The sequence below is a fragment of the Pecten maximus genome, chromosome 4 (genome assembly GCF_902652985.1).
Source record: "Pecten maximus chromosome 4, xPecMax1.1, whole genome shotgun sequence".
In the NCBI taxonomy this organism is placed as follows: Eukaryota; Metazoa; Mollusca; class Bivalvia; order Pectinida; family Pectinidae; genus Pecten; species Pecten maximus.
The window spans coordinates 48,365,404-48,387,010 of record NC_047018.1 but is presented as its reverse complement, the minus strand read 5'-3'; the positions used below and the strand labels follow the sequence as shown (position 1 = coordinate 48,387,010).

The 21,607-nt window shown below is 38.9% G+C and overlaps 1 protein-coding gene across 1 annotated transcript in view; it reads right to left on the bottom strand.

The window, feature by feature from the left end:
• The window catches only part of LOC117326598, a 69,399-nt gene that overhangs the window by 4,748 nt on the left and 43,044 nt on the right, over window positions 1–21,607 (bottom strand). Inside the window, exons 3-6 of the mRNA XM_033883356.1 lie at window positions 10,850–10,998; window positions 6,873–7,093; window positions 5,071–5,139; window positions 2,469–2,606 (exon numbers count right to left, since the gene is read on the bottom strand). Of these exons, the coding sequence (XP_033739247.1) occupies window positions 2,469–2,606; window positions 5,071–5,139; window positions 6,873–7,093; window positions 10,850–10,998 (577 nt within the window). The remainder of the gene's footprint in view (window positions 1–2,468; window positions 2,607–5,070; window positions 5,140–6,872; window positions 7,094–10,849; window positions 10,999–21,607) is intronic.

Below are 21,607 nucleotides of genomic sequence, written 5' to 3'. Positions count from 1 at the left end.
TTGCTCGAGGACACAACACATTGACAGTTGACAGCACATGACAATCTGCCATATCAGCTTACCAACAAGAGGCTCAACCGCCTGTATCCCTCACCTGGCTCTACAGCAACTTTGAAGTGGATTGAGGTTATTTCTACACTACAGATAATATGCTGATTATCACTTTATTTAAATATCAGTGTAGGCTAAGAATCATTCATGTCAATATATTTTCTAGTCCTTTATTCCAGCATACTGTTGGCCTATTATCATGTCTTGGAGACTCTTGGTTATCATTGTTTACAGATTTAAGCCTATTTAACCATGTGACCTTGAATGAAGGTCAAGGTCATTCATTTGAACAACTTGGTAGCCCTTCAACCAAGCATGCTACAAGCCAAATATCAAGTCCCTGGGCCCCACTGGATATTGAGAAGAAGTTGTTTGAAGATTTAAGCCTAATTGACCCATATGACCTTGAATGAACGTCAAAATAAGTCATTTGAACAAACTTGGTAGCCCCTCACCCAAGCATGCTACAGACCCAATATCAAGTCCCTGGGCGTCTTGGTTAATGAGAAAAATTTGTTTAAATTAAAAAGTTGACGCCGGACAGACAGACTGACAGACGACAAAAGCTGCACATACTTTTGGGCAACTAAGCTAACAAGAGATCCCAGAGGGATCTTGGCGCCCACCATTGAATGTTCTTCATAGGTTCCATGTCAGATTGATCTTTTCTCTACTTTTCTCTTCTTCTAAGTCTTACTAATCTGTGTAAATTCAGAAGAAACCTCTAGTTCTTTTCAAACAAGGGAAACCTATGTGTGAAATTTAAGATTTAGGCACCAAGGGGAACCTATATATAGGTACATCTTAAATATATATATGGAATTTGAGAAAGATTCCTTCAGTGCTTTCTGAGAAATAGCGATAACAAACTTCAATTGTCAAAATCCAAGATGGCTGCCTGTCGGCCATGTTGTTTTCCGATTGGTCTCAAAATGCAATATGCATAACTAGGCACCTGGGGGAACCTACATATGAAATTTCAGGAAGATCTCTTCATTAGTTTCTTAGAAATAGCGATAACCAGTTTCAATTTTCGAAATCCAAGATGGCTGCCTGTCGGCCATGTTGTTTTCTGATTAGTCTCAAAATACAATATGCATAACTAGGCACCAAGGGGAACCAACATATGAAATTTCAGGAAGATCCCTTCAGTGCTTTCTGAGAATTAGCGATAACAAACTTCAATGGTCAAAATCCAATATGGCTGCCTGTCGCCCATGTTGTTTTCTGATTGGTCTCAAAATGCAATGTGCATAACTAGGCACCAAGGGGAACCTGCATATGAAATTTGAGAAATATCCCTTCAGTACTTTCTCAGAAATAGCGATAACAAACTTCAATGGTCAAAATCCAAGATGGCTGCCTGTCGGCCATGTTGTTTTCTGATCGGTCCCAAAATGCAATATGCATAACTAGGCACCAAGGGAAACCTACATATGAAATTTGAGAAAGATCCCTTTAGCACTTTCTCAGAAATAGCGATAATAAACTTCAATGGTCAAAATCCAAGATGGCTGCCTGTCGGCCATGTTGTTTTCCGATCGGTTCCAAAATGCAATATGCATAACTAGGCACCAAAGGAAACCTATATATGAAATTTGAGAAATATCCCTTCAGTACTTTCTCAGAAATAGCGATAACAAACTTCAATGGTCTAAATCCAAGATGGCTGCCTGTCGGCCATGTTGTTTTCCGATCGGTCCCAAAATGCAATATGCATAACAAAGCACCAAGGGAAACCTACATATGAAATTTGAGAAAGATCCCTTCAGTACTTTCTCAGAAATAGCGATAACAAACTTCAATTGCCAAAATCCAAGATGGCTGCCTGTCGGCCATGTTGTATTCCGATCGGTCCCAAAATGCAATATGCATAACTACGCACCAAGGGGAACTTATATATGATTTTTGAGAAAGATCCCTTCAGTACTTTCTCAGAAATAGCGATAACAAACTTCAATGGTCAAAATCCAAGATGGCTGCCTGTCGGCCATGTTGTTTTCCGATCGGTCCCAAAATGCAATATGCATAACTAGGCACCAAGGGGAATCAACATGTGAAATTTGAGAAAGATCCCTTAGGCAATTTCTCAGAAATAGGGATAACAAACTTCAATGGTCAAAATCCAAGATGGCTGCCTGTCGGCCATGTTGTTTTCCGATCGGTCCCAAAATGCAATATGCATAACTAGGCACCAAGGGGAACCTACATATGAATTTTGAGAAAGATCCCTTCTGTACTTTCTGAGGATTAGCGATAACAAGAACTGTTGACGGACGGACGGACGGACGGACCACGGACCACGGACGCAGGGCGATTTGAATAGCCCACCATCTGATGATGGTGGGCTAAAAATCAAAAACATCCCAAACGAATAAAATACATATTTCTATAGTAGCAATCCAACCAATATTTACCTTTCTCCAAACAGGTCTACCACCTTACTTAGATGGCTATTGGGTATCCGCTTATGAAGATGCTGCAAATCTGCGGCGATGATTAGAGGAGGATAGCCATTTTCAAACTTTAGCTCGATCTTTGTCTGACCATCACACCTAGAATCACACAAAAACACAAAATATGAAATTAACATTTTGTTCTTAATATCCCTACCAATTTTCAGCTCATTCGGCTGGATGGAAGGACGCCACACCACGCCATAAGCTCACTTCCCCTTTGGGCAGGTGAGCTAACAACAACACTTTGTTAGCAGCAATATATATCTTAGATGAAAATATTTTGGAGAATCTTGAATTTTCTCACTTTAATTGTGTAGTTGAATTCGTTCATTTTATTCTTTGTTTTTATTTAGATATAATCCCAGAAATATACTGTTAGCACTTCCTTCAACTAATAAATCAATTTAAAAAAAATAACTTTATCCATTACAATACCGAATGCTGATGTTAAAAATGTATTGCGGATGTGTTGGATGACATTATTCAACTGAGATAAAATTCTTCAAGGGCATATTTCACGAACCAGTACAAAAGCATAATATAAAGTATTCAACAAAACATCACTGTCCTTTCTTCAAAATGTAATCTTGTTAGGTCATCTGACCCAAAGGTCAGGATGACCTAGCCATAGTTGTCGTCTTTCCTCCATTGTCCTGCGTGGTGCGTAAACTTTTGTTTTCTGCCAAAAAGGATTTTAACCAAATTGACTGAAAAGTAATTCAGGGAGAACAATCATAATTTATATAAATGACGCTGGTCTAGCCCCTGGGGAAAGGGTGGCGAAGCCTTAACAAGGGAACTAGGCTGAAATTCCAATTTTAAAATACATGCACTTAAACAAGAGGCCCAAAGGGCCTTAACGGTCACCTGAGATTTGAAATATTTCGACCAACTAAATTGACCCTTTTTAGCCCCACCCATCAGTCCTAATGGGGTCAGTCTATGAAGAGTATTTGATTCTAACATATAGTAGATAAGAAGATTTTTGAAATTTCAGTCAATTTGACCCTTTTTGGCCCCACCCACCAGCCCCTGGGAGTCAACCAGGGCCAACATGTACATAACATCAAACTGTAATCCCATGCTGATAATTTTAACTAAGTTAGAATGAATTCCAATACAAATCCAACAAATAATAGTCAAAAATGTGATTTCCCTATATAAACAATAGTAAAGTTTACCCCCTCCCCAGGGGCAAACGCGAGACCCCAGGGTCATGCAATTCACAATTTTGGTAAAGCACCACAAGACCCTTCCATCTATGAAGAGTATTTGGTTCTAGCATATCTGAGAGTAGAGAAGAAGATTTTTGAAATTTCAGTCAATTTGACCCTTTTTGGCCCCGCCCACCAGTCCCTGGGGGTCAACCAGGGCCAACATGTACATACCATCAAACTGTAATCCCATGCTGATAATTTGAACCAAGTTAGAATGAATTCCAATACAAATCCAACAAATAATAGTCAAAAATGTGATTTCCCTATATAAACTATAGTAAAGTTTACCCCCTACCCAGGGGCAAACGTGAGACCCCAGGGTCATGAAATTCACAATTTTGGTAAAGCACCTGAAGAGCCTTCCATCTATGAGGAGTATTTGATTCTACCATATCTGAGAGTAGAGAAGAAGATTTTTGAAATTTCAGTCAATTTGACCCTTTTTGGCCCCGCCCACCAGCCCCTGGGGGTCAATTAGGGCCAACATGTACGGTACATACCATCAAACTGTCATCCCATGCTTATAATTTGAACCAAGTAAGAATGAATTCCAATACAAATCCAACAAATAATAGTCAAAAATGTGATTTCCCTATATAAACTATAGTAAAGTTTACCCCCTCCCCAGGGGCAAACATGAGACCCCAGGGTCATGAAATTCACAATTTTAGTAAAGCACCTTAAGACCCTTCCATCTATGAAGAGTATTTGATTCTACCATATCTGAGAGTAGAGAAGAAGATTTTTGAAATTTTAGTCAATTTGACCCTTTTTGGCCCCGCCCACCAGCCCCTGGGGGTCAATTAGGGCCAACATGTACGGTACATACCATCAAACTGTCATCCCATGCTGATAATTTGATACAAGTTAGAATGAATTCCAATACAAATCCAACAAATAATAGTCAAAAATGTGATTTCCCTATATAAATTATAGTAAAGTTTACCCCCTCCCCAGGGGCAAACGTGAGACCCCAGGGTCATGCAATTCACAATTTTGGTAAAGCACCACAAGACCCTTTCATCTATAAAGAGTGTTTGACTCCACCATATCTGAGAGTAGGGAAGAAGATTTTTGAAGTTTTAGTCAATTTGACCCTTTTTGGCCCCACCCCTCAGGCCCCTGGGGGGTGGGGACCATATAATTCACAATTTTGGTTGACCTTCAGCCATAGAAACTTTCTGCCAAATTTCATTGAATTTTGTTAAGTGGTTTTGGAGAAGAAGTCGAAAATGTAAAAAGTTTACGGACGCACGACGGACGACGCACGACGGACGACGACGGATAAAAGGCGATTAGAATAGGTCACTTGAGACTTCGTCTCAGGTGACCTAAAAACATACCCTGGCTGACTGCATTGCAGATCTGGGGGTGCAAAGAAGGGTGTCAGGGCTCCCTGGAATCCTGTTGAACTATAATAAAATGGTTATTATTAGATCAATATTAAAACAAGGAGCCCAATTGTACTGTATAGCTCACCTGGCTCTACAGCAACTTTGAAGTTGATTTAGGTCATTTCTGCAGATATTATGCTGATAACCACTTTATTCAAATATCAGTGAGGTTAGGTTGATTCATGTCAATCAATTTTCTAGTTCTGCATTCCAGTACAACTGGCCAGGGCTTTTTCTGGGGGCTTTTTGTGGCCTTTAATGGGCCCCATTCCCAATTGAAATTATTTCATATTTAAGCCAAATTCCCAAAATTTGCAGTTTACTCCTGAAAAAATCTTTCCCAATTCACCAATTTTCTTCCCAAAATGAGACAAAATAGCCCTTTCCCAAACCAGTGAGAAAAAGCGCTGGGCCTAATATCAGGTCTCTTTGCAATTGAGAAATCACTGTTTGAAGAATTCAGCCTATTTGACCTATGCAATCTTGAATTTAAGTTAAGGTTATTCATTTGAACAAACTTGGTAGCCCTTCATCCCAGCATGCTACATGCCTAATATGAAGTCCCTGAGCCTCTTGATTATCAAGAAGTCGTTTGAAGATTTTAGCCTATTTGACCCATGTGACTTGAATGTAGGTCTAAGTCATTCATTTGAACAGAATAGCTATAGGTAGCCCTTCACCCCAGCATGCTACATGCCTAATATCAAGTCCCTGGGCCCCTTGGTTATTGAGAAGAAGCCATTTTGAGATTTCTGCCTATTTGACCCCTGTGACCTTGAATTTGGTCAAGGTCATTTATTTGAACAAACTTGGTCGAGCTTTATTCAAGGAAGCTACAAGCAAAATATTAGTACCCTCCTCACCCTTCTGGTTATCAAGAAGAAGTCGTTTGAATTAAAAGTTTATGGATGGAGCAAGGCAGACGATGGACGATGCATGATGACCTTCAGGTCAGATGACCTAATAGTTATAGATGAATCAAATCAGGAAAGCACCACTACATTATCAAGTTTCGAAGAGATCTGTTAACAAGAGGCAAATGGAGCCTTGGTACCTGAATATGTCAGCAATTGTAGTTATGTAACAAATACTTTCCCATATAGGGAACTGCCTCTGATTCCAAAGAAACTTCAAAGCAAACTAGAATACTGACAGGTCAGCAAGCACTTCATAGTACGTCTAGTCTATATAACTGTACAATCATCAAGAAGCCATCTACCAATATGCTAAGGTTTAGTTTGACAATTGATGTTTGGACATCAAAAACAATTGCAAGTTGGAAGCATAATTCACATTGATGTGGTTTTTGTTTTATTACTCTTCCATATACATGTACCAGTATAATCCTCATTTGTTAAGCCCTCTAATCCAAGGCCATTAATTGTCAGAGATCAAATTTGCTCTTGACCTTAGGACCCAAATGACCTTTGACCCAATGACATTGATCTTTGGTTAGTTGACATCTTGTTTAAAAATCCCAACCAACTGTTTTTCATAATGTCATGATGAAATATTCATCTGTGAAAAATCAGAAAAGTTTGACATGGACTTTTAACTTTTTAACTCTCGACCTTTAACCTCTTATGATTCATTCCATGCCTGCGGGCAGATGTGCTAAAAACCGTTGTTTTATAATCCAGATATAGTTTCAGTTCTGAACTGCAATTTCCTGTTAAAACTGATCATAACAAATCATCACATGTAACACAAGATATGTCAACAGCTTCAAAGAGATTGCATAATATACTTGCCGACTAAATTTAGAAAGAATGATGTCTGGATTATGTGCCGACTCAGAACAACGTTTACATGTTATGCATGTTTTTGTAATCCTATAAGGCAGCTGGTCCTTGATCAGTGGCATCACTCTTGGTCCTTCTTTGCTTCTCATATCCTGTACATTTGGTACAAGCTTTAACTTGGCACCAGAAAATAGCCCGTCACTACACAGTTTGACGGCATTCCACAGATTCTGAAAGATGTTAAACTGATAAGCATCTTGTGGATGATGTGCTGTTACCTTATACATGTATATGTATACAGTGTGTATATTGCGTATTTCTCAATACATTATCAGGGCCTAGCCTGTCTACATGTACATGTTTATATCATTTGACTTGAATGAGAGTGGAATTTATGGACATCGAGCACCTGTGACTGTGCATGCATTTCGAGTAATCTCGAAGGCGCACATGCGCAACCACATCTCCTCACACACCCCAATCCCTCGCACCTACATTCAGAGATATGACATGGAACGGGACGCACATGTCCTCCTGCTAGTGCTAGCTGGAACCTGGTAAGGCAACTCGACTATTTATCATGTAGTGCCCATATAACTATAATATATTATAGTATCGTCTACCTACAACTAATATGTACATAGGACTAATATGTATTTATTTGGAATGGTAGGCTCTGCTTGAGAATATATTAATATTCGAATCCCAGGGTTCTTATTTCTACCATAATGCAGTGTGTTATTCCACACTTACTTTGACTCGGGCCATTACATACGGTATTTGTGCTGAATATATATACATGTATCATGATATGTTATATTCCATTAGTGGATCAATAATCGAATGATGTCGCATCACTGGGTCCCGGCTGTCACCTGTACACTTTAATTGCATCCACAAAATTAGAGTCGACAACGTTCCCCTTTGATTCCCAAGGAAAGAATCAGTCACCTTTATATAAATTATAATATCCCTTCCCGTATAATACGCAAAATGGCAAAGATATAAACAAGAGATCCCAGAGGGATCTTGGCGCCCACCATTGAATGATCTTCATAGGTTCCATGTCAGATTGATCTTTTCTCTACTTTTCCCTTCATTTTACTAATCTGTGCAAATTGAGACATCCCTCCAGTACTTTTCAAACAAGGGAATCCTAGCTATATAAGAAATTTGAGATTTAACGATAATGGCTGTTTGTTTGCCAGGTTGTTTTCAGGACAGACTGGTCCAAAAATGCAATACAAGGGACCAAGGGGAACCTACTTATGAAATTTGAGAAAGATCCATTCAGTACTTTCTCAGAAATAGCGATAACAAACTTCAATTGTCAAAATCCAAGATGGCTGCCTGTCGGCCATGTTGTTTTCAGATTGGTCTCAAAACACAATATGCATAACTATGCACCAAGGGAATCTTACATATGCAATTTGAGAAAGATCCATTCAAAACATTCTCTGAAATAGTGATAACAAACTTCAATTGTCAAAATCCAAGATGGCTGCCTGTCGGCCATGTTGTTTTCCGATTGGTCTCAAAACATAATATGCATAACTAGGCACCAAAGGAAACCTATATATGAAATTTCAGAAAGATCCATTCAGTACATTCTCAGAAATAGCGATAACAAACTTCAATTGTCAAAATCCAAGATGGCTGCCTGTCGGCCATGTTGTTTTCCGATTGGTCTCAAAACATAATATGCATAACTACGCACCAAAGGAAACCTATATATGAAATTTCAGAAAGATCCATTCAGTACTTTCTCAGAAATAGTGATAACAAACTTCAATTGTCAAAATCCAAGATGGCTGCCTGTCGGCCATGTTGTTTTCCGATTGGTCTCAAATCGCAATATGCATAACTAGGCACCAAGGGGAACCTACATATGTAATTTGAGAAAGATCCATTCAGTACTTTCTCAGAAATAGCGATAACAAACTTCAATTGTCAAAATCCAAGATGGCTGCCTGTCGGCCATTTTGTTTTCGGATTGGTCTCAAATTGCAATATGCATAACTAGGCACCAAGGGGAACCTACATATGAAATTTGAGAAAGATCCCTTCAGTACTTTCTCAGAAATAGCGATAACAAACTTCAATTGTCAAAATCCAAGATGGCTGCCTGTCGGCCATTTTGTTTTCGGATTGGTCTCAAAACGCAATATGCATAACTAGGCACCAAGGGAAACCTACATCTGAAATTTCAGAAAGATCCCTTCAGTACTTTCTCAGAAATAGCGATAACAAACTTCAATTGTCAAAATCCAAGATGGCTGCCTGTCGGCCATTTTGTTTTCCGATTGGTCTCAAAACGCAATATGCAGAACAAGGCACCAAGGGGAACCTTCATATGCAATTTGAGAAAGATCCCTTCAGGGCTTTCTCAGAAATAGCGATAACAAACTTCAATTGTCAAAATCCAAGATGGCTGCCTGTCAGCCATGTTGTTTTCTGATTAGTCTCAAATTGCAATATGCATAACTAGGCACCAATGGGAACCTACATATGAAATTTGAGAAAGATCCCTTCAGTACTTTCTCAGAAATAGCGATAACAAACTTCAATTGTCAAAATCCAAGATGGCTGCCTGTCGGCCATGTTGTTTTCCGATTGGTCTCAAAACGCAATATGCATAACTAGGCACCAAGGGGAACCTTCATATAAAATTTCAGAAAGATCCCTTCAGTACTTTCTCAGAAATAGCGATAACAAACTTCAATTGTCAAAATCCAAGATGGCTGCCTGTCGGCCATGTTGTTATCTGATTTATCTCAAAATGCAATATGCATAACTAGGCACCAAGGGGAAACCTTCATATGAAATTTGAGAAAGATCCATTCAGTACTTTCTCAGAAATAGCGATAACAAACTTCAATTGTCAAAATCCAAGATGGCTGCCTGTCGGCCATGTTGTTTTCCGATTGGTCTCAAAACGCAATATGCATAACTAGGCACCAAGGGGAACCTACATATGAAATTTGAGAAAGATCCCTTCAGTACTTTCTGAGAAATAGCGATAACAAGAATTGTTTACGGACGGAGGGACGGAGGGACGGACGGACGGACGGACGGACCACGGACCACGGACGCAGGGCGATTTGAACAGCCCACCATCTGATGATGGTGGGCTAATAAGGATCAGCCCCTTATAGCAAAATTTCAGCCACATACCCCTCTTCTGTCTCCAGGGGATGGACCAGATTCAATTATCATAAATTATGATTGGCTTTTGAGTATTTTTTTTAGTAACAAATTTGGTTGTTATCCATGCAGCCTCATTTTTATTAATTATGACAGCACTCCCTTGAAATCTTCTTTGGTTTGTTAAGTAGGAGAAGTGATTTGGAAGTAGTAGTTGATGTGTGGTACCATAACACAATGACTATATACAGGTCATCCTAATCCTTCAAGTCATGATCAGATGACCTTAAAATACACTAACCTGTTGTGATGCAATCAAGGCCACACGGATATATTGTGAAAGATGACCGAACATGGTATACAACAAGGTATAATATGCCGACAATGGCAAGTGTAGTCTACAATCACGCTAGTAGGTACGTAAATACGTCCGTATACAAGCTCGACCAGGTGTAGACTTTGCAGATTGTAGTCACGCATGGCCCAACATCACCTTAGAGACCAGCTGATGTAAACACCTTTGTATAGTGAAGTCAGCTTGTCATGTACATTCACAACAGATGGACAGATAGACAGAATGATTACTATATATATATATAGGGCACCTGTGTCTTCAATGAAGAACCCTAATAAGGGACCAAGGGGAACTTGCATATATGAAAACTGAGAAAAATCCACCATATTTTAAAATACTCCCAGTATTCTTTAACAGATCACAAACTTCAAATATCTACATCCAAGATGGCTGCTAGTTGGTCAATGGTTTTCCCGATTCAGTCTCAAAATTGAATGGATACAGGTCCTGGCGGCCAACCAAACCGAAGATCTAAAACATTACTTACCACATAAACAGAAGGTAATACTTCTGCTAATGCCTGTAAAAGATTTCTGAATGGCAGTGACCTGCATATTTGATGCAGGCCATTCAGAAACTGGTCTAAGGAACAGGTATTACATAAGGCATTTTGTTCATCTCCACCATGAGGAACACCTACAACAGTCAAGAATTCTTGATTAAGTATCAAAAACATGCATATATAAACAATAGGCCCATGGACCTTAACGGTCACCGTTATTTTGGCATATTTGACTCCATTTGAAGGAAGGTCGTCCATTTGAAGAAATTTGGTAGCCCTCCATCCTACATGCATGCTACATGTCTAATATGGGGTCTCTGGGTTATTTTGGATATCAAGAAGTTCTTTAAATTTATTTAGCCTATTTGATCCAGTTGAACAAACTTGGTAGTCCTTTAACAAAGCATGCTACAGACCTCTTGGCTTTTTGGTTATCAAGAATCTGATTTTAGCATATTTCACCCCTGCAACCTTGAATTAAGGTCAAGGTCGCGCCATCCATCTGAACAAACTTTGTAGCCCTTCATCCAAGCATGCTACAGATCTAATACTGGGTCTCTGGGCCTTTTGGTTACAAAGAAGAAGTTCTTTAAAGATTTTAACATATGTATGACCCTGTGACCATCAATGAAGGTCAAGGTCATCAATTTGAACAAACATGGTAGCCATTCTTCCCAGCATGCAGATGCTTCTATTGGGTCTCTGGGCAGTTTGGTTATTGAGAAGAATTCGAAGTCGTTGAAGATTTTAGCATATTTGAAACTATTTGATACTAAGCAGGGTGAGCATGAGCTAGGGCCAAGATATGCATACCATATCAAATTGCCATCCTATGGTGTTAATTTTAAGTTTGCATTATTTCTGATGGCAATTTAACAAATCAAGTTCAAAAATGTGATTTCCCAATATAAACTATTATAGATGTTATCCCCTCCAAGGGACAACCTGAGACCCCATGGCCTTGAAACATTGTACATACCTTCACAAGAGTGTATTTTGCAAAATGTGATCAAAAGAAACTGTTTAGAAAGAATTTTGATTTTTTTTTTTTATTATTTTCCAATCAATTGACCCCTTCATCAATAATTGAAAAGTTAGCTTCTGTAGCCATGCATAAGGGATCAGAAACCTTTTCGATGCAATTTTGGGCGATTCATTTTTTTCATTTTGACGGGAATTTTTTTTGATAAAACATCTATTAAGAACTTTCCATCCCTAAGTATTTGATTCTGCTATACTAGTATCTGGGTCTTGAGAAGAAGATTTTTAAAACTTCAGTCTATTTGATGCTTTTTGGCCCCACCCCTCAGAGCCCTGGGGGTTTTGGCCCATATGATTTACAATTTCTGTTGACCTTTGGCCCAGGAAGGTTTCAGCAAAATTTTATCAACAAGAGGCCCAGGGGCCTTAACGGTCATCTGACTCTAAATTAAAACCCTTATATTATTGTAGTATGCATTCTCTGTAGCAAGTATATAGTGGCACTGTTGGCCATGGTGGCCATCTTGGATATCTGACCGACCCAATAAATAATAACACTTGGTCTGGACCATCTAAGGATCATTTCTGGTAAGTTAGAGCTGAATCCCACCGGTGGAATTTGAGAAGAAGTTTGAAATAGGTGTTGTTCAGGAAAACCATGATTGTGCAATCATGTTACAAAATGGCCGCCATTGCTGCCATGCCAAAGTTTTTACAAGGCTGAAAAAATAACAAAACTTTGTTGACACTCCTTCCTTAACATCCTCACCAATTTCGAGCTCAATGGCACCAGTGGAACTGGAGAAGAAGTTTAAAATGTGTTTTTTAAGATGGTGGATAGGGCGGCCATCTTGCATTTCAGACCAATCTAAAAAATAACAACACTTGGTCGGGATCATCTCAGGAACATTTCAGGCAAGTTTCAGCCCAACAGCACTGGTGGAACTTGAGAAGAAGTTTAAAATGTGTTTTTGAAGATGGTGGTTATGGTGGCCATCTTGGATTTCGGACCGACCCGAAAAATAACATCACTTGGTCGGGACCATATCAGGATCATTTCAGGCAATTTTCAGCTCAATAGCACTGGTGGAACCGGAGAAGAAGTTTAAAATGTGTTTTCAAAATGGCGGCTATGGGGGCCATCTTGGATTTCGGACCGACCCGAAAAATAACAACACTTGGTCGGGATCATATCAGGATCATTTCAGGCAAGTTTCAGCTCAATAGCACTGCTGGAACTTGAGAAGAAGTTTAAAATGTGTTTTTCAAGATGGCGCCTATGGCGGCCATCTTGGATTTCGGACCGACCCGAAAAATAACAACACTTGGTCGGGACCATATCAGGATCATTTCAGGCAATTTTCAGCTCAATAGCACTGGTGGAACCGGAGAAGAAGTTTAAAATGTGTTTTCAAAATGGCGGCTATGGGGGCCATCTTGGATTTCGGACCGACCCGAAAAATAACAACACTTGGTCGGGATCATATCAGGATCATTTCAGGCAAGTTTCAGCTCAATAGCACTGCTGGAACTTGAGAAGAAGTTTAAAATGTGTTTTTCAAGATGGCGCCTATGGCGGCCATCTTGGATTTCGGACCGACCCGAAAAATAACAACACTTGGTCACGATCATATCAGGATCATTTCAGGCAAGTTTCAGCTCAATATCACTGGTGGAACCTGAGAAGAAGTTTAAAATGTGTTTTCAAAATGGCGGCTATGGCGGCCATCTTGGATTTCGGACAGACCCGAAAAATAACAACACTTGGTCGAGATCATATCAGGATCATTTCAGGCAAGTTTCATCTCAATAGGACTGGTGGAACTTGAGAAGAAGTTTAAAATGTGTTTTTCAAGATGGCAGGTATGGCGGCCATCTTGGATTTCGGACCGACCCGAAAAATAACAACACTTGGTCGGGATCATCTCAGGATCATTTCAGGCAAGTTTCAGCTCAATAGCACTGGTGGAACTTGAGAAGAAGTTTAAAATGTGTTTTTCAAGATGGCGGCTATGGCGGCCATCTTGGATTTCGGACCGACCCGAAAAATAACAACACTTGGTCGGGATCATCACAGGATCATTTCTGGCAAGTTTCAGCCCAACAGCACTGGTGGAACTTGAGAAGAAGTTTAAAATGTGTTTCCAAAATGGCGGCTATGGCGGCCATCTTGGATTTCGGACTGACCCGAAAAATAACAACACTTGGTCAGGACCATCTCAGGATCATTTCAGGCAAGTTTCAGCTCAATCCCACTGGTGGAACTTGAGAAGAAGATTGAAATGTGAAAAGTTTACGCACGGCGCACGGCGCACGGCGCACGACGACGGACGAAGCATGATGACTATAGGTCATCCTGACCCTTCGGGTCAGATGACCTAAAAATGGTTCAAAAGATTTGGAGAAGAGGTCGAAAATGATGGACGATGCATGACAACCAACAGAGAAATTGTGTTTACTGACGCAGGACAAAGCGCAAAAGGGGATAAGAATAGGTTGCTTGAGACTTTGTCTAAGGTGACCTAAAAATGTATTCAATTGAAAAAGAAGCCTACAAATTAAATAGAAAATGTAGAGGCCACTTCCTGATCTACTTGATTGTGTATTTGTTTTGAGACATTAAAACAGATATTTCCAATACAATGTCTGGACCAGAATTCAGGAACTAAATTTACTGGCATACTGTTAAAATTATTGAAATTATTAAATATAATTAATGTCTTTTCATACCTTGACATCTCACGGACTTGTCCCGGTTCCCAGAAGCAAGCTGTCGCATCTGAGTAACATTGTTTTCATCATTATGAGGATGGTTCTGTTGGCGTCGAGGATGGTTCCGTTGGCGTCGTAAAATCTCAAAACGGCTTGCTTGTTCTTCCGGATCTGACTCAGGTTGGCTAGCAAGATTGTCTCTTCTGTGTCTTTGACTTCTGCGTCTTTGCCTTTTGCGTCTTTGACTTAAGACATATTCCATATATATGTGTACCATTTTCTGTCAAACAAATTACTGATGTTATAAAATATAGTCATTTGAATTTCAGACTTCCTGTAAGATTTTAGTGTGAACAATTGCATTTTCCATCTAAAAAATAAAGAAATGAAACTATTTATTATAATTTTGGACGAAAAAAGGAAATAATTAAGCGTTGCTAATGTCGCTTTTGACAGAATTCCACTCCCGATCTGGTTATATGACGACTATCAAAATTGAATGTACTTAATCATTATGACAATACCATTTAATTTCTGTTAAATATATTTTCAAATATGTATTATTTATCTTGTATGATAAATGTTACTATTCAAAGAAATCCGATTTAATAAATATTTGTCACTTTTTGACAATTGTCAAAATTCCAAACATTGTCCGTCAAAATTTGTGACGTTCGCACTTGCGTGAACCCATCAAAATATTAATGCAAAATGACCAACATTAAAAACTGGTGTTAAAATATCAAAATTAACCTCTCTGAGTGACAAAAGATCACTGAAGAATACCTAAACTGTGTTAAAAGATCGTTAGAAATCTTGCGAACGTCATTTCTGTCAAACTCGTTTCCTAAAGAATGTTACATTCGCAACGGCTTGTAGCTGGTCGATAGTTACGGCCCTTCCATTGTCAAAGTTCCTACCGCTAGGTTCGCTATCGTTGTTATATACACAGCAAAATGGCGCCGAAGAAAAAGCTGGCGGGTGATAGTTCGGGTAAGTAATTATGAACTGAATTTTGTATGTCAAAGAAAGTTACGATCGCAACAAGTGACGTTCGCAGACGAGACAGCGAATACATGCATTTGGCGCTGTTTCAAGTATTGAAATGACAACAAACTTGTTTATAAACGAATCGTTGATTCAGCGACTATGAAATATGTTATCTGAATGATATTGGAAGTCTGTTAATACACAATAGATTGCGAACGTCTTTTTTGACCAAAACTTTTATGCTAACGTCCGCGATTTGACAGCTATCTCTATTCAAAGATCGAATAATTCTGAATAAGACAACTCGTCACCGATAAACAAGGAATTTATTTTGTAAACAAGAGGCAAAGGAATCGGGAGTTTTTTAGCCCACCATCATCAGATGGTGGGCTATTCAAATCCCCTGCGTCCGTGGTCCGTGGTCCGTCCGTCCGTCCGTCCGTCCGTAAACAATTCTTGTTATCGCTAATCCTCAGAGAGTACTGAAGGGATCTTTTCCAAATTTCATATGTGGGTTCCCCTTTGTACCTAGTTATGCATATTGCATTTTGAGACCAATCGGAAAACAACATGGCCGACAGGCAGCCATCTTGGATTTTGACAATTGAAGTTTGTTATCGCTATTTCTGAGAAAGTACTGAAGGGATCTTTCTCAAATTTCATATGTAGGTTCCCGTCTGTGCCTAGTTATGCATATTGCATTTTGAGACCAATCGGAAAACAACATGGCCGAGAGGCAGCCATCTTGGATTTTGACAATTGAAGTTTGTTATCGCTATTTCTGAGAAAGTACTGAAGGGATCTTTCTCAAATTTCATATGTAGGCTTCCCTTGGTGCCTAGTTATGCATATTGCATTTTGAGACCAATCGGAAAACAACATGGCCGACAGGCAGCCATCTTGTATTTTGATAATTGAAGTTTGTTATCGCTATTTCTGAGAAGTACTGAAGGGATCTTTCTCAAATTTCATATGTAGGCTCCCCTTGGTGCCTAGTTATGCATATTGCGTTTTGAGACCAATCGGAAAACAACATGGCCGACAGGCAGCCATCTTGGATTTTGATAATTGAAGTTTGTTATCGCTATTTCTGAGAAAGTACTGAAGGGATCTTTCTCAAATTTCATATGTAGGTTCCCGTCTGTGCCTAGTTATGCATATTGCATTTTGAGACCAATCGGAAAACAACATGGCCGACAGGCAGCCATCTTGGATTTTGACAATTGAAGTTTGTTATCGCTATTTCTGAGAAAGTACTGAAGGGATCTTTCTCAAATTTCATATGTAGGCTTCCCTTGGTGCTTAGTTATGCATATTGCATTTTGAGACCAATCGGAAAACAACATGGCCGACAGGCAGCCATCTTGTATTTTGATAATTGAAGTTTGTTATCGCTATTTCTGAGAAGTACTGAAGGGATCTTTCTCAAATTTCATATGTAGGCTCCCCTTGGTGCCTAGTTATGCATATTGCATTTTGAGACCAATCGGAAAACAACATGGCCGACAGGCAGCCATCTTGGATTTTGATAATTGAAGTTTGTTATCGCTATTTCTGAGAAAGTACTGAAGGGATCTTTCTGAAATTTCACATGTAGGTTCCCGTCTGTGCCTAGTTATGCATATTGCATTTTGAGACCAATCGGAAAACAACATGGCCGACAGGCAGCCATCTTGGATTTTGACAATTGAAGTTTGTTATCGCTATTTCTCAGAAAGTACTGAAGGGATCTTTCTCAAATTTCATATGTAGATTCCCCTTGGTGCCTAGTTATGCATATTGCATTTTGAGACCAATCAGAAAACAACATGGCCGACAGGCAGCCATCTTGTATTTTGACAATTGAAGTTTGTTATCGCTATTTCTGAGAAAGTACTGAAGGGATCTTTCTCAAATTTCATATGTAGATTCTCCTTGGTGCCTAGTTATGCATATTGCGTTTTGAGACCAATCGGAAAACAACATGGCCGACAGACAGCCATCTTGGATTTTGATAATTGAAGTTTGTTATCGCTATTTCTCAGAAACTTATGAAGGGATCTTTCTGAAATTTCATATGTAGGTTCCTCTTGGTGCCTAGTTATGCATATTGCATTTTAAGACCAATTGGAAAACAACATGGCCGACAGGCAGCCATCTTGGATTTTGACAATTGAAGTTTGTTATCGCTATTTCTCAGATGCTTATGAAGGGATCTTTCTGAAATTTCATATGTAGGTTTCCCTCGGTGCCTAGTTATGCATATTGCATTTTGAGACTAATCTGAATACAACATGGCCGACAGGCAGCCATCTTGGATTTTGACAATTGAAGTTTGTTATCGCTATTTCTGAGAAAGTACTGAAGGGATCTTTCTGAAATTTCATATGTAGGTTCCCGTCTGTGCCTAGTTATGCATATTGCATTTTGAGACTATTCGGAAAACAACATGGCCGACAGGCAGTCATCTTGGATTTTGACAATTGAAGTTTGTTATCGCTATTTCTCAGAAAGTACTGAAGGGATCTTTCTCAAATTTCATATGTAGGTTTCCCTCAGTGCGTAGTTATGCATATTGCATTTTGAGACCAATCGAAAAACAACATGGCCGACAGGCAGCCATCTTGGATTTTGACAATTGAAGTTTGTTATCGCTATTTCTCAGAAAGTACTGAAGGGATCTTTCTCAAATTTCATTTGTAGGTTGCCCTCTGTGTCTAGTTATACACATTGGATTTTGAGACCAGTCAGAAAACAACCTGGCTGACAGGCAGCCATCTTGTATTTTGAAAATTGAAGTTTGTTATCGCTATTGTACAGAAGGTACTGAAGGGATCTTTCTCAAATTTCATATGTAGGTTCCCCTTGGTCCCTGGTATTGCATTTTGGGACCAATCGGAAAACAACATGGCCGACAGACAGCCATTATCGCTAAATCTTAAATTTTATATATAGGTTCCCCTTGTTTGAAAAGTACTAGATCTAGAGGGCTGTTTCTGTATTTACACAGATTAGTAAGACTTAGAAGAAGGGAAAAGTAGAGAAAAGATCAATCTGACATGGAACCTATAAAGATCATTCAATGGTGGGCGCCAAGATACCTCTGGGATCTCTTGTTGTTTATAATCATCAATAAAACGCTCATACTACGAAAAACTGCTCAAATGTGTTTTAAAGTGTGATGGCTAATATCTTTACAATTATATTATCTAATATTCTGGAAGTTGGAACGACCGTTTTCCTGTGTGTGGCGAGTTGACTTGGCAATTATATTTAAATAAGGTGCGACATTGAACCATCGTGACAACTTTGCAAGCACCTCATTAATAGTTTTTACGAAATATATTGGAATTTGGACAGAAATAATATTGTTTGTTTTGCATGACCGACTCGAATTCATTTTTTTTATATATATATTTGGCACAAACATTCTGATCAGATTCACAGGTAGAACTGTTTCAAGAAATGTTCTGTAGTAGAGGTTAGCCTACAGATCATGAATTATGTTTATAAGACTAACCTCATTTACCAAAATATAATTTTGTTTCATCCATATTTATTTACACCCTATTTTTTGACAAAAGCTACAAAATTTCCTAAGTAGTTGCATGATTTTTTAACAGGGCATTTGTGATCAGTAACTATGAAAATTTGTTATTCCTGATAATTTGTGGGAACATGTACTTATTAAATTAAATTTAGCCCATGTCTTTTTAAAAATGCAAGTACATACATATAAATTTAACTTTATAAATAGTTTAAAAACTGTAACATATAATGGATGTTCTTGTATGATTTGTGACAGCATGATGATGATTCATTATTTTAATTCTTGACAAAGAAATTCTTTTAAATTGTTTTTAAAAAATAATGCACAACAATATTTTAATGGTAGCCTTGTTTGTATTGAAAGTCTGGCAATGTACATGCCTGGTTAGGTCTTTTAGTGGAGGTCTGGCGGCTATAAACTGGTATTTAAACAAGAGATCCCAGAGGGATCTTGGCGCCCACCATTGAATGATCTTTATAGGTTCCATGTCAGATTGATCTTTTCCCTACTTTTCCCTTCCTCTAAGTCTTACTTATCTGTGTAAATTCAGAAACAGCCCTCGAGTACTATTCAAACAAGGGGAACCTATATATAGAATTTAAGATTTAGCTATAATGGCTGTCTGTCGGCCATGTTGTTTTCGTATTGGTCCCAGTATGCAAAACTAGGCACTGAGGGGAACCTACATATGAAATTTGAAAAAGATCCCTTCAGTACTTTCACAGAAATAGCGATAACAAACTTCAATTGTCAAAATCCAAGACGGCTGCCTGTCAGCCATGTTGTTTTCTGATTAGTCTCAAAATGCAATATGCATAACTAGGCACTGAGGGGAACCTGCATATGTAATTTCAGAAAGATCCCTTCATTACTTTCTGAGAAATAGCGATAACAAATTTTAATTGTCAAAATCCAAGATGGCTGCCTGTCAGCAATTTTATTTTCCGATTGGTCTCAAAATGCAATATGCATAAGTAGGCACCAAGGGGAACCTCCATATGAAATTTGAGAAAGATCCCTTCAGTTCTTTCACAGAAAAAGCGATAACAAATTTCAATTGTCAAAATCCAAGATGGCTACCTGTCGGCCATGTTGTTTTCCGAATGGTCTCAAAATGCAATATGCATAACTAGGCACTCAGGGGAACCTGCATATGAAATTTCAGAAAGATCCCTTCATTACTTTCACAGAAATAGCGATAACAAACTTTAATTGTCAGAATCCAAGATGGCTGCCTGTCGGCCATGTTGTTTTCTAATTAGTCTCAAAATGCAATATGCATAACCAGGAACAAAGAGGAACCTGCATATGAAATTTGAGAAAGATCCCTTCAGTACTTTCACAGAAATAGCGATAACAAACTTCAATTGTCAAAATCCAAGATGGCTGCCTGTCGGCCATTTTGTTTTCCGATTGTTCCCAAAATGCAATATGCATAACTAAGCACCAAAGGGAACCTATATATGAAATTTGAGAAAGATCCCTTCAGTACTTCCTCAGAAATAGCGATAACAAACTCAAATTGTCAAAATCCAAGATGGCTGCCTGTCGGCCATGTTGTTTTCCGATTGGTCCCAAAATGCAATATGCATAACTAGGCACCAAGGGGAACCTACATATGAAATTTGAGAAAGATCCCTTTTGTACTTCCTCAGAAATAGCGATAACAAACTCAAATTGTCAAAATCCAAGATGGCTGCCTGTCGGCCATGTTGTTTTCTGATCTGTCCCAAAATGCAATATGCATAACTAGGCACCAAGGGGAACCCACATATGAAATTTGAGAAAGATCTCTTCAATACTTTCTCAGAAATAGAGATAACAAACTTCAATTGTCAAAATCCAAGATGGCTGCCTGTCGGCCATGTTGTTTTCCGATCGGTCCCAAAATGCAATATGCACAACTAGGCACCAAGGGGAACCTACATATGAAATTTGAGAAAGATCCCACAAGTACTTTCTCAGAAATAGCGATAACAAGAATTGTTTACGGACGGAGGGACGGACGGACGGACGGACGGACGGAGGGACGGACGGACGGACGACGGACCACGGACGCAGGGCGATTTGAATAGCCCACCATCTGATGATGGTGGGCTAAAAAGTCAGTACATAATATTATAGTCATAAAGTCATCTCAATATCACCTTACTAAAATTCAGAAAACTACAGTAATAATATTCCTACCAGCAGCTACTAATAACACTATCTTGTGATTTCAATCTAAGCAGAAACATTTTATTTTACCTAATCATAAGTAAAATGTGTATTGAAGGCAGCCCCTTTAGTATAACATTAGTTGTTCACATTGCGAGGACATTAAATCCCTAAAACATTGAAGAGGTCTTTAAACATCCACTTAAACAGATGCAACAATAATGATTCACCAAGATAATTAAGTCTTTCTTATATTGTAGCACATACAACTACATACTACAGAAGGGATATGAAGGCAAACAAACCTGAGAAGTATTTAGAATACCTACAAAAACAACGAGAGAGGGCAAAGAAGTATCGAGATAATTTGAAAA